Source organism: Vulpes lagopus, chromosome 11 (genome assembly GCF_018345385.1).
Source record: "Vulpes lagopus strain Blue_001 chromosome 11, ASM1834538v1, whole genome shotgun sequence".
NCBI classification, from domain to species: Eukaryota; Metazoa; Chordata; class Mammalia; order Carnivora; family Canidae; genus Vulpes; species Vulpes lagopus.
Genome location: NC_054834.1, coordinates 43174981 through 43187085, shown reverse-complemented (window position 1 = coordinate 43187085; position 12105 = coordinate 43174981). Strand labels below are relative to the sequence as shown.

The following is a 12105-nucleotide window of genomic DNA, read 5'->3' as shown; positions in this document are numbered from 1 at the left end:
CCAGTGGTCCTGGGATCAAGTCCCACACCGGGCTACCTGCATGGAGCCTGCTTCTCTTTGCTTGTATCTCTGCCTCTCTCTCTGTGTGTCTTTCATGTATAAATATATAAAATCTTTAAAAAAAATGATTAGACTGTGGATCCTAAATATATGAACTCTGAGAAACTAGAACATTAAGTAATATTTATTTGTGGAGGTATGTGGCTTCTAATCTTAAATCTGTTTCTGTTTGTTCCACACTAGAGAACATTGAAAAATACCACCTGATTAAAGCCTGTGCTTTTAGAAGCCCTGAAAAAGTCAAAACTCTTGTTTTTTGGTTACTATAATCTGGCTTCTCCTTCGATCAAAGGCCAAAAGTTACAGGGAACATGCTGAATAAGAGGTATTTATTTTTTGCCAAAAGAAAAACTCTACAGATATTTTCAGACATTTGAGCCTATGGGCCTTTTAAAACCTTGTACTTATTTCCTTGTGCATTTGTAGATACTTATTTCACCAAAATTTGTTTACAAGACTTTTTAATACGCCTTCTTTTATTTAGCAATGATTTATATAGCTTCCACTGTGTGCCAGGCAAGGTGCTAGGTGTTGGGATTCAGGAATGAGCAGCAAAAGACACAGCCTTCAAATTGTGCTATCCACGATCTGGGGGAGAAGTCAGAATTATCAAATAATCATACAAATTACTGAGAATTTTATTAGCGCTCTAAATTAGAGAACCTGGTGCTATGAGAATGTCTAAAAAGGGATGTGACCTAGGTAAGGAGGTCAGGGAAAGCTTCCCCTGGGGAAGTGACAATTGCTTGGATCTATGAATGATGAGTAAAAGCTAAAATTGCATTCCACACAGAGGGACTATTACGTGCAAAGGTTCTGTGGGACCAGGGGCATACTTCCCACAACGGGAACGAAAGTAGGCCAGTGTGGCCAGCAGAGCTGGGAAAACAAGGTTGGAGTGGAAGGAGGAGTCAAGCCATGCAGGTGTTTGGCTATATAGGGGATTGCCTTTATTCTAATTGTTTGGAAAATCTGTCAATGGTTTATAAACAATAGGAGACAAAATCAAGCTTGTTTTGAAAGGATTCCCAGAGTTAAAAAGCAAGGGACACATAGAAGTAGGGGTAAGAATAAGGGGAGTAGAGACCATTTCCGTCACACAGGCATCAGATATTGGCATCTTTGATCAGGGTGGCTACAGAAAGTAGGCTAGAAATATATTTGAGCTAATATAAATAGGACTGGGTAGCTAACTGAATATATGGCATGACTCCTGAGTTTCTCTGTTGGCCAAAACCTTCCCAAATTAAGGCATATGCAGACCTGACATACTTATTCTCTTAAGAAATGTCTCTTTCAATAACCCTTCAGAATTCATTTATTCAAACACTGTTTATAGAGCACCTATTATGTATTATCCTGGCTGGTGGTGTTGCAGGAGTGGAAGAGGCAGTCTTTCATGGAGCTTTTGCCTGTTGACACCAGACACTTTGGGTAAAAGGGAAATTAATGCCAGCACAATGAAAACAGTATTTAAACTATGGGGTGGGGGGGTAGTGGTGGAGAGGAGGTGATGGTGTTGTCAATTTTTCTTTTGGCAAATCAGAATGCCTTTTTTTTTTAAGTGCTTTAAAGCCCCTTACTACCTCCCAGGCAGTGGGATAGACAGGAAGATGTACATTGAGGAACTGGGGAAGATGAGGACTCCCAAGGTCATAAAGCTATGAGAAATTATTGCTTAGGTTCAGGTCTTGCAAATCTGAGATGAAGGCTCTCTCTCCTTTCTAAAACTAAGACTATAATCAAGGAAGTTGGAAAAGAAGCCTACTGCAGAAGAGTATTCCTTTTCTAAATAACCGGTTTGAAAAAATAACAGATTCTAGTCCTTTCACCCTTGACTAGGAAAAGAGCACATTCCTCGATGAAGTTTAAGAACAAAAGTGTGCTTCTTTTGCCTTCATCATAAGCTGACATAACATAATCAGTTTCTTTATTGGCTAAAGGAAGCAGGACAATCAGGAAAATTCTGATTTTTGTATTGATCATGGAGGTGAACAATTTCAGGTATGCATCTTGGAAGTTCATGCCAGTACCCTGTAGGGGAGCCCGGAACCAGGGGAAATAAAAAAGGCAGGCCTACATTCACCTTATTTGGTTTCTTTTTTTCATTTGAGAAGCTGAGTTATGTGAACTATTCTGGTGCTTTGTCTCCATTACGTTATTTTACTTCTCAGCTAGTCTTTAGTAGATACCCACGAAGGGCTTTAAGGTCAGTGGTTTTTGTTTTCATTAACAACAAGCTTATATTAGAAAGTCTGATCCCAGGGTGGTTCTAAGGAGGAGGTCTGACTTTTCTTGGTCTACCTAACGTTTATTAGGTTTAAAAGAGACGTTAACTGCAGGGAAGACATACTCCTATCACTTCTCATTTCTGAGCACTGTCAATTCTTACTCGACAGGCACATCACCTGGTGTACCTCTCCTTTACTGGAAAAAGGTTTCTCTTGTAGCTGCCATGTTAACAGGACTCCTCCCCTCCCTCACAACCCCCTCCCCCCATGTCTGAACCGAATAGTCAATGACATTATTTATCAAAATAAATTTATTAAAAGTATTCAAAGACCACGTCAAAGTTTAGCTGCCTTCAGGACAGTTTTTGGCACTCATCATGAACAATGTAGTTTCCTACACAACAGCACTCGTTCTGTTATAACACTTAACAATTCAAACAGACCATTTCAGTTTTAGTGTTACAGGAGACAACAGTACTGATGATCTGTAGTCGTATGAACTTCAACACCCTTGCACACGGTAAACATTTTAATATTACTTATTCTAAATAACTAAAACTAAAACCACTATGTGGTAATGGGCTGAATTAGGGAAAGATATACAGCCAGCTAGCTAAGGCCACATAATCCCAGACCTATTGATTTTAAATGTGTTTGGACCAACAGTATCACATCAGACCTTTGGGTCTCCCATTCCTGCCTTTCCAGTGTGAGTGAGACACACCACATTTAGACCACTTTCTCCCTGGGTTCTAGACAGAGCTATGGGAGCCGTCCCAACACAAGCTTCTCCTACACAGTCACCAGCTTCCTGATTCACTAACTCTGAATCAATAGTTCTGAGTGATGTTTCCTGAACACCCAGGCTAAATTCAAGGTCAGTCTTTTTGGAAGGTCACAGCCTTTCCCCTTAGGAACAAAATGAAATGTCCTCCACTCTTGGGCTCCCCTTATCGTCTCATGTAGCATGGGGCTCTGTGGCGATCTGTGGCTTTTTACACAAGTCCTGATAGAATTCTGACTCCAAGAAACGGGGATAAGAGTTGTTCTCCATCAAGCTGTAGACCCTTTTCTGGGCAGTTGTAAAGCAGCCACTTGTAGCTTCTTGTATATTTTGGGCAATCAGAGTTTTGGTTTGAAAGTCTATGTTTATCTGAAATTAAAAAAAAAAAGTGGTTTATTCCATATTCAAAGCTAGGGACTGATACCTATTTAATCGTTGAAAACAAGAAGCAAAAACTATAATGTGTGATGAGCTTCATTAGCCAAGTCATTGAAGAAATTAAATTAAGCGAATTAAAAACTAGAATTAGTTTCTTGAAACAATCTTGTCCCTCCCCCCTTTAATTTAATGTCTTTTTGTTTCATTTTGGTGCTAAGAATATTCAAAATATGCTGAATTGAAGTTCTTTTTTGCCCCCCTTACCTCTTTAGGTGCTTCTTTTTCTATGAAATCAGTATATATTTTCCTTGCTTTGGAGGACAACTTTTGGGGTGACTTGGTTTTTTTGAAGTCTTCGCAGGCCAGCCAGAACTCAATATTTTCTTCACAAAACTCAGATTTTAAAAAAGCCCTGAATGCAGCAAGACCATCTGGGGAGGAAGAAAGGGGGGGAAAAAACATGCAGAATGTAAATTGGGTGACTAATTAAGGTCTTAAAATTTTTTCAGAACTACCATTCTCCCATCCCTATATTTTATTATTTCTAAATGATGGCAATTTTCTATATTTCACTCAAACTTGTAACCTTCAGAATTTAGCCTTTTAAAGACTAAGATGCTAATAGGCAAAATGCATAAGCCGGCACACTGCTACCAAATATACTTTGCTTTTAATGCAAATATTTATAGGGGAACCTAAATTCTCTGGGCTCCAAACCTCCTGGAAACCTTGTATGCAATGGAAAAAGCTGATTCAATTCAACCTTAAGGAAGAGCAACTGCCCCTACAATTTGGGCTACTCTTCCTTCCCTATCTACAATGAATGAACCATGTATTTCTATGGTTAAATAGGAAATAAAGGAGAAAAATAGGCATTAGATCTTTAGTGATTGCAAATTTGAATTCCCCTTGAGCAATCTGCTTTTCTGTTGTGAACACCTTTGTGGACTCTTGTGATATTTGTGATATCTCGTGAAATGGATCAAATTCAAAAGGTTAACTTACATTTACTGGCTAGCAGCTCATCAAACGCTTCTGACCACAGCTGTGCTTCCTCAGGAGAAGGCCTGCAAAAGAAGGTCTGCTCATTAGCTCGTGCACATCAGAATTCCTCTTTTCAGCTCAGCAGCTAGCTATTCATGTTCGCAAATACAAGATTTTCAACTTACTTGATGAAGGTTTGCTGTTTGCTTTTCTTGCCATTTTTGGGCTTCCCAGGAGAGGATGAATTTTGTAAGAAGTAGCTCAAACGGGTCTTCCAATCTTTTAATCTTAAAAAGAAAAAAAAAAGATATTCACTAAGTGACAACATTTGAAATTGCTATGGCAGCTGAAGGCATTTTTACCAAATAAAGCCACCCAGTAGCAACAAGAATCTTCAAAAGTCAGTCTTACTCATTTTACATTTAAACCTAGCACCTATGTGCTTAACACAATTAGTTTCATCCATTCATCTGAGCAGAAGTACTACTCTCATAACCAAGGGTAAGTCTACCTAGGACATTTAAATGAATTTAGATGGCATATTTCAAAAAGACAGATGCAATTTCTGGCCCACAAAAGACCGCAGTTTTTCTGCAGCCTTAATTACAATTCTGAGACATTTCACACTTGAAGAAACCTAACACTGGAACTGCTTGGAGTCAGTGGGTGTTCATTTCCCTCCTACCCTTAGAGCAAGAGGCTCTGGACCACTCCAGAAGCCATGAGGTAGGGATGTATGTGTGTCTGAGAAAGAGAGAGAGAGAGAGAGAGAGAGACTGAGCTCCCCTGCCCCAGCCCAACTACAACACTCATTTTAAGCAGATGATGCATAGCAATGATTTGCTGCACAATCTTTAGTGGGTGAAATAAGCAATTCAGTTAAAAAACAAAAACGATTTTAAAACGAATATATTCAGAACCAGCCAAAATATTCCAATCCAGAAGCTGTGTAAGCTGATCAGAACTTATAATGCAAGGCACCAGTGCTGGGGATGTGCTTCGGCCCCAGGATTCTGGGCTGCTACCTTAAACGCAGGGGGCAAAAAGCCAACCTGCGATTTCTCAGCCTCCTCATCTAGCACCGCCTCCCTATCAAACATGTTCTCAGTCCTAAACTGCCCGAGAGTCCTTTGCTCACGTAACAAAATCAGTCCACATACAGATTTAACCCTACTTAGCTAATTGCCCTCTTGCACGTCTTTGTTTTTCCCTGCAGGGGCACGGGTTACATAGTTTCCTAATGTCATCACGTTTGCAGCAAACCCGGAGCGCCAGGTGCGCAGCGAGGGCCGGGCGACGGAGGGCCGTACTCACAGGGTCCGCTTCATCTTTTCCCGCTTCTCCTCGCTCTTGGGGCTGTTGCTCGAGCTCTTGTCCATGGATCCGCAGTCGTGCTGGACAGCCAGGAACATGGCACTTTGCATCATCCACCTCCTGCCGGGGCCGCAGCTCTGCGCGGCGGGGCGCGCGCCGCCGCCTTTATGAGCGGTGGCGGGGAGGGGGCGGGGCCTCCGCCGCCGGTCCCGCCCCCCGAGGGCACCGATTGGTCGGCTGCACCCGGGCACGGGGGCGGGCGGCCCGGCCTGCGGCAGTCACGGGCGCCGCCGAAGGGTCTCGAAGCGAGGTCCGCTGACGTCGGAGGCTCCGGCTTCGTGCGCACTCGGGCCAATCGCGGCGGCTCGCGGGGTTTGGTGTGGGAGCGGACGGAGACGCCTCGCCGCCAGCCACGGCCGGCGACCTCTGTCGCGGAGCGCGCCCCCGGCGACGGGAGGGGGCGCTCGCCCCCGCCCCCCCCCCCCCCCCGCAGCGCTCCCGACCCTAAAGGGGTGCAGATTCCCCGGCGGGGAGAGGTTGCTGGGAGGGAACCGGGGTGCAATTGCTTTATTTTGAGTTAAGATGTTTTCCAACCCCCCCCCCTTTTTTTTTGGAGAGGGCGCCCTCTTCCCACGCCTCATTTCTTGGTTTGCAAACTGAGGCCGCGGGGAGACCCTCACCTCTTCCGCTGTGCGACTCGGTTGAGTTGGGAGGGAAGGAAAAGATGAAAGGGAGGAGCGGGGCGGGGGGGGGCCGGGCGGGGGGGGGGCCGGGGGGCGGGGGCGGGGGGGGGCAGGGGCAGCGACGCCCCCGCGGCCGGGGGTGGGGGCGGGCATCCCGGAACCCTGCGGGGAATGAACCGTAAGCAGGGAAGGAACCGGAGAAAGGGACTTTGTCCGAGGGCCGTGTTTTTAAGAGGGTGTGCAGTCTTGCTCACCGAAACATGCGTGATTGGGTCTTTCCGTGGGGCTGCAAGCTCTTTCTCCGGAATCCTTGGTTGATTCTCCTTCCAGGCCAGAAGTCCCAGCTCTCCTCACGAGGAGACAGAGGGAAACACCAAGACACGTGGAAACTGTGATGCGCCAGAGCCATCCTCGTCCTGGGAGTGCAAGGATGCAGGGTTTCCTCATGAGTCATTCTTGGCTTAGAATTTACCAGAACACTTAATAACTTGCAAAGTGGGGGAGGGAGGAGAAGGTAGAGAGGAGGAGAAGACGTTAAGGGTTTACTTGCATAATTTGGTGATTGTTCAAAAGTCATCTCTGCGGGGGATCCCTGGGTGGCGCAGCGGTTTGGCGCCTGCCTTTGGCCCAGGGCGCGATCCTGGAGACCCGGGATCGAATCCCACATCGGGCTCCCGGTGCATGGAGCCTGCTTCTCCCTCTGCCTATGTCTCTGCCTCTTTCTCTCTGTGTGATTATCATAAATAAATAAAAAAATTAAAAAAAAAAAGTCATCTCTGCGAAGGCCGGCTTTAAGTGTTTTTGAGTGGGAAGGACAAACGGAGAAGGTCCACAATCGATGACCTCAACACAATTAATTCCTTGATTTCAGGTAACAGAACCGTACAGTGGAATATTCAAATGGTTTCCCCATCAAGCAAGTACAAAGTAAGATTCACAGCAAGGTATTGATTAGGCTACAGATATTCTCCGAGCTTTGCATTAGAACTGCTAAAAGGAAATTGGAGCTAGTTTAACTTCGTACAGTGAGCCGCCAGTAGTTGACATGTAGGGTAAAATCTGCAATTATTACTAAAGAGAACAGCCATGTAGTTCATTATGGAAAGGAAAAAAAAAAACATTTGGATTTCAGTAACAAATACTTCAAGATGTGTTTGTGAAATGTAAGAATGCTATTTTTCTCATGCATATACTCTGTCTCTAAAAGAGCTTTGCATAGTATTTCATCAGTTTTCACATTCTGATTATTCAATACTTATTAAATGCGTGTGATAAATAGCCCCCCCTTTTTTTGCCAGTATAAACCTTAATACATTATTCACTTAGAACCTTGGATGGTAGTATGCATTCATAGTGGAAGGTCCAAGAGTTCTCATAAAGAAGCAGCAAGGAGAGAGAGCTGGACCTGCGTCTGGAGACCTAATTAGAGTCTTGGCTTAACCAGTGAATGCTAAGTAACTGTTGGGACGGTCTCATCACACCGCCTGGAGCCCCAGTTTCTCATTTGTGCTAAGAGTAATGTATCTTTTTTGCCAATCTCATTAGACGTTATGTGACTCATGTGAGGGGCCTTTGTAAATTCTAAAGTACAGAAGTTTGGTATTGTAAATTTGCATATGTGTGAAAAAGGAAATATAGCTATTCAAGGTAGAGCATCATTAAAGGTTTAACTCAGTTAATTAGGTTATAAATGTGCAAATATGATTAAAATATCAAAATAATGTGTCAGATTTGTAAAGGCTTAAGCTCATAATAGATACTTAACAAAAGCTTTCTGGATAATAAGCAAATAAGGAAAACAGTTTGCCATTTAAACTTTTTCAGAGATCTCTAAGCCAGGGAAGTTAAATCATCTCAATATATTCACAAAAGTGAATATATATGTATCTGTGTAAACAACTGTTTAAATATAGACTATTTTAGATGTTTCTGTGTTTAATGTAATTATTTGCTTTTTTTCATAAACCGTTTCTGATTGACAACTGATGGCAGCAAATTTAATTTTTTCCTGAAGATTATGAGGTCAGTTGATAAGTCACTGTGTAATGATTGATCATTTCTGTGTGTAAAGTGATTTGAAGAGTTAGGGCAAGACCTGTTTCAGACTGATAAAACTTTTAGTCAAAAAATTGCCATGCTAATGTCATTTATAAGGGCAGCAGACATAGATTTAAAGCAAAAACTACAATGTTTGATGACTCTCCCCCCCTTTTTTTTGTTGCAAGTGGCTTTTAGGTAAATGGGATGGCTCAACATTAAGATGACACATATTTTCCATTTTGTGGTGGAGGGAGAAACAATGCAATAGGTTGTAAATATTGCACAGCAAAACCACAGTTTGGTTTGCTGGAGAATATACATTCTCAATGTTGAATCTACTGTGCCCTCTACTGGAGAGGTTCTCAGAAGCCATTAGTGGTGGAGGTGGTTCTCCAAGGGGTTCTTGAACTTTTTGTATTTAAAAAAAAAAAAAATTACGGAAGAAGGCAAACAAAAAAAATACAAGTTTCTAACAATACCAAAAGTAAAATATGGAAAGGAAAAGTCTCCCTGCCACAATTCTCCCCTCTGTATGCTCTTGCCACTGTAAGCTGTTATTACTAAGAATTATTCTTATTAGCTAAACTTGTTTATACATAATAAGTTTCATACTTAGGCTTTAGAATTTAAGAACCAAGGGAAGTGCTTAAAGAACACACAAGAATCATTCTGTGTATTACTCCATGCTTTGTTTTTTTCAGTCAATAAAATATCTTAGTTCTTAAATTTGTAAAAGCTATAAACCTGTTGCTTACTTCACAAAATCATAAATTGGTGGTAGGTTTAAAAGAAAGGGGGGATAAAAAACCCTGAGAAGTTAAATGCTCTGTGGCAAAGGGTGTGATGAGTAATTGGAAAAAAAGGACAGTTTTAATACTGTGATTGTTGAGAGTATTTAAGGAAGTAAGACACCTACCTGTCCTTCACTCTCCTTCCCTCCAACCGCCTCCCCCTTTCCTTCCTTCTTTCTTTTTTCTTTTCTTTTCTTTTCTTTTCTTTTCTTTTCTTTTCTTTTCTTTTCTTTTCTTTCTTTTCTTTTCTTTTCTTCTTTCCTTTCCTTTCCTTTTCTTCTTTTCTTTCTTTTTCTTTCTTTTCTTTTCTTCTCTTTCTTTTCTCTTTTCTTTTCTTTTTTTCTTTTCTTTCTTTTCTTTTCTTATTTTGAGGGAGAGGAGTCTCATTTAACTTTAGTTGGTGAAATATTTTTTTTTTAACAGAATGAACACACGACCCCAAAAGATTCTATGCTTTTCTTCACCCTTAATATGATCTGAATTTTTAATGTCTTTCTTAGAATGCCGTTTGCATACCCAGAGGTGATAAGAGAGAAAGTTAGTGTTTTTGTTGGGAGTGAATCAGAATTCCAACATAATACTTGACATGTACTACCGAGGAGTAATTTTACCAATCTTTGTATTGGTAATTCCAGTTAGAGCACTTCTATGGTTCTGCCTTAAATTCATCCATGATGTGGGGTATGTCCTACTTCAGTGCAGGCAGGGCCTAATCAATTTGAGAACACTTTGCCTGGGATTTTAATTTCTGTGCACAGAATTTTGTCAAATCACTAGAGTGTCAAGTGACCTACTGACTACTTTTTGACATTTAGGATATTGGGTTCATAATATATAAGATTTCAAAGGTCTATATATGATACCAATCACCGAGAGTCAGAGAGAGAGAGAAGAAGGATTGCTCTTCATCTAAGACTGCATTGGTATTTCCAATTTATGGACTATCCCTATGCAGAAAGTATTAATCCATTTTAGACTTTGGTTTTCAAAGATTTTTGATCCATGGACTACTTCATAAGAAGCTAAAATCTTGTGAAGTTTCTCTACAAAACACATTTTTGGAACAAAAATTCTCAAATCTTAATAAAATTAATTGGAAGAACAATGTTTTCAAAGAGATACCAGTAAGCCTTGATACATCTGTCATAAATATTGAAGTCTTAAATGCTGAGCTAATGGCACTAGACCTCAACATTCTTAGCTTCAAAATACAAAATAATTTTTCTTTGCTTTGCTTTTCATAAATTATCCCTTAGGAGAGCAGTGTGGTTGGAGGTTTTTTCCAAGCCTGGGATCCTTGCATTTAGTTGCTAGTTTCTGGTATGATTTTAGTTATGACCTCAGGCAAATTGCTTAGTCTTCTTGTGCCTAGGCTTCCTATCTTTAGGGTGGAAGTGATTATGGCAACCTCCCTTTGCAAGGAAGTTAAAACAGGGTGGGGAATGCCCTAAGTGATGTAGTGCAAAAGGCTGGCCTTCAGCATAACGTTGTAGCAGGACTACTTTTTTTCTAGGGGACTTTTTCCTATCTTGTTGCTGCTTTGTTAGCACCCACTGTTTGATGCTGCTCCTAGGGTAGCATGTCTCCCATTAAAGCGGAAGGTTTGAATCCAGAGAAAGCCCTGAGTATCTCCTAATTCAAGGAGCACCAGGACAAGTTCCATCCTGCTTCTGTGGAGGCAGCACTGTGTTAAGGATCAGGGTGGCTTAATGGGGGAATCTTCCTCCTGTGGTCTTCACCCTGGAAGAATTGCATCCTGGATCCTATACTATCATTGCCTGATACTCCTCCTTTCTTGGGGGTCTATTCATCCATTGGGTTCCCTGGTGGTCCCCTTGGGCTCTTCTAATGCCCTCTTGGGAACAACGGGGATGTAAGGTTACTGTTTGAAATGTTTTAAGTTCCTCCTCAAAAATGTTTCAGAAATGTCCAGCCCTTCAAAGGCTAATCGTTTCATGAATAAACCTATGAACTATATGTCGGACATTTGATGAAAATTCTTTTTTTTTTTTTTTTCTCAATGAAGTTTAGGGGGGATAAAAGTTGCCTCTGATGTTTTGGTCTGTTCCTTTTTTTTTTTTTTTAATGTTTTATTTGACAGAGAGAGAGAGAAAAGGAGAGAAAGCCAGAGAGAGCGCGCGAGCTCAGGCACAAGTAGGGGAAGGGGGAGGAGGAGGGAGAAGCAGGATCCCCGCTTGACTTACAGCTTGATCCCAGGACCCTGGCATCATGATCTGAGCTGAAGGCAGATGTTTAACCAACTGAGCCACCCAGGTGCCCCTTGTCTGTTCCTTTCTAACTGCATTTCTCCCTCCTTCTGATTGTAGTGAAACTGTCTCATTCAGAGACTTACAGTCTTCCAGGTATTGATTATTTTATCATCTTTGGTTAATTTAGTGTACATTCGATATCACGTTCTTTGAGACTTTTTAAGTAAATTTAAACCCAGTTAAGGCCAGCAAAATCAACTGGCCTGGCCCAAACTTGATCAGCCCTATCTACCCCAGCATCATCATTTTCTTCAAAACTGATTCATCTTCTTGGAAGTTTCCATTTCCCAATGGGTTTATTATATCCAGTTTCAAAGTTCCGTCATCCATGTTGTCTTCCTTATGACCAGCAGGATCTCTCTTTAGCAGTGATCTGGCTTTCTTAATCATTTAAAAATTGTCCTGTGTGTAGTAGAATGTTGTTTTTAAACTTTTTCCCCTGACTAATAAGTTTGCTCACTCTTTCTATTCTTTAGCTTCTTGTGAAAACAGTTTTGTCCCTACACAAAAATGGGAATTTTCATCGAAAGCATCTTTTTTGGTGCTGCCTGAAGTTGTTCTCTTTTCTGA

General features: G+C 41.6%; 1 protein-coding gene across 1 annotated transcript; it reads right to left on the bottom strand.

Moving 5' to 3' along the window:
* Nucleotides 1–2584: 2584 nt before the first annotated feature.
* Nucleotides 2585–6013, bottom strand: RGS2 (regulator of G protein signaling 2). Its single transcript, XM_041773211.1, has 5 exons — nt 5752–6013; nt 4623–4724; nt 4459–4520; nt 3718–3884; nt 2585–3444 (listed from the first exon to the last, which is right to left on the bottom strand). The coding sequence occupies exons 1-5, from the start codon at nt 5862–5864 to the stop codon at nt 3250–3252; spliced, it is 639 nt and encodes a 212-aa protein (XP_041629145.1). The 5' UTR covers nt 5865–6013; the 3' UTR covers nt 2585–3249.
* Between the last annotated feature and the right edge of the window lie 6092 nt (nt 6014–12105).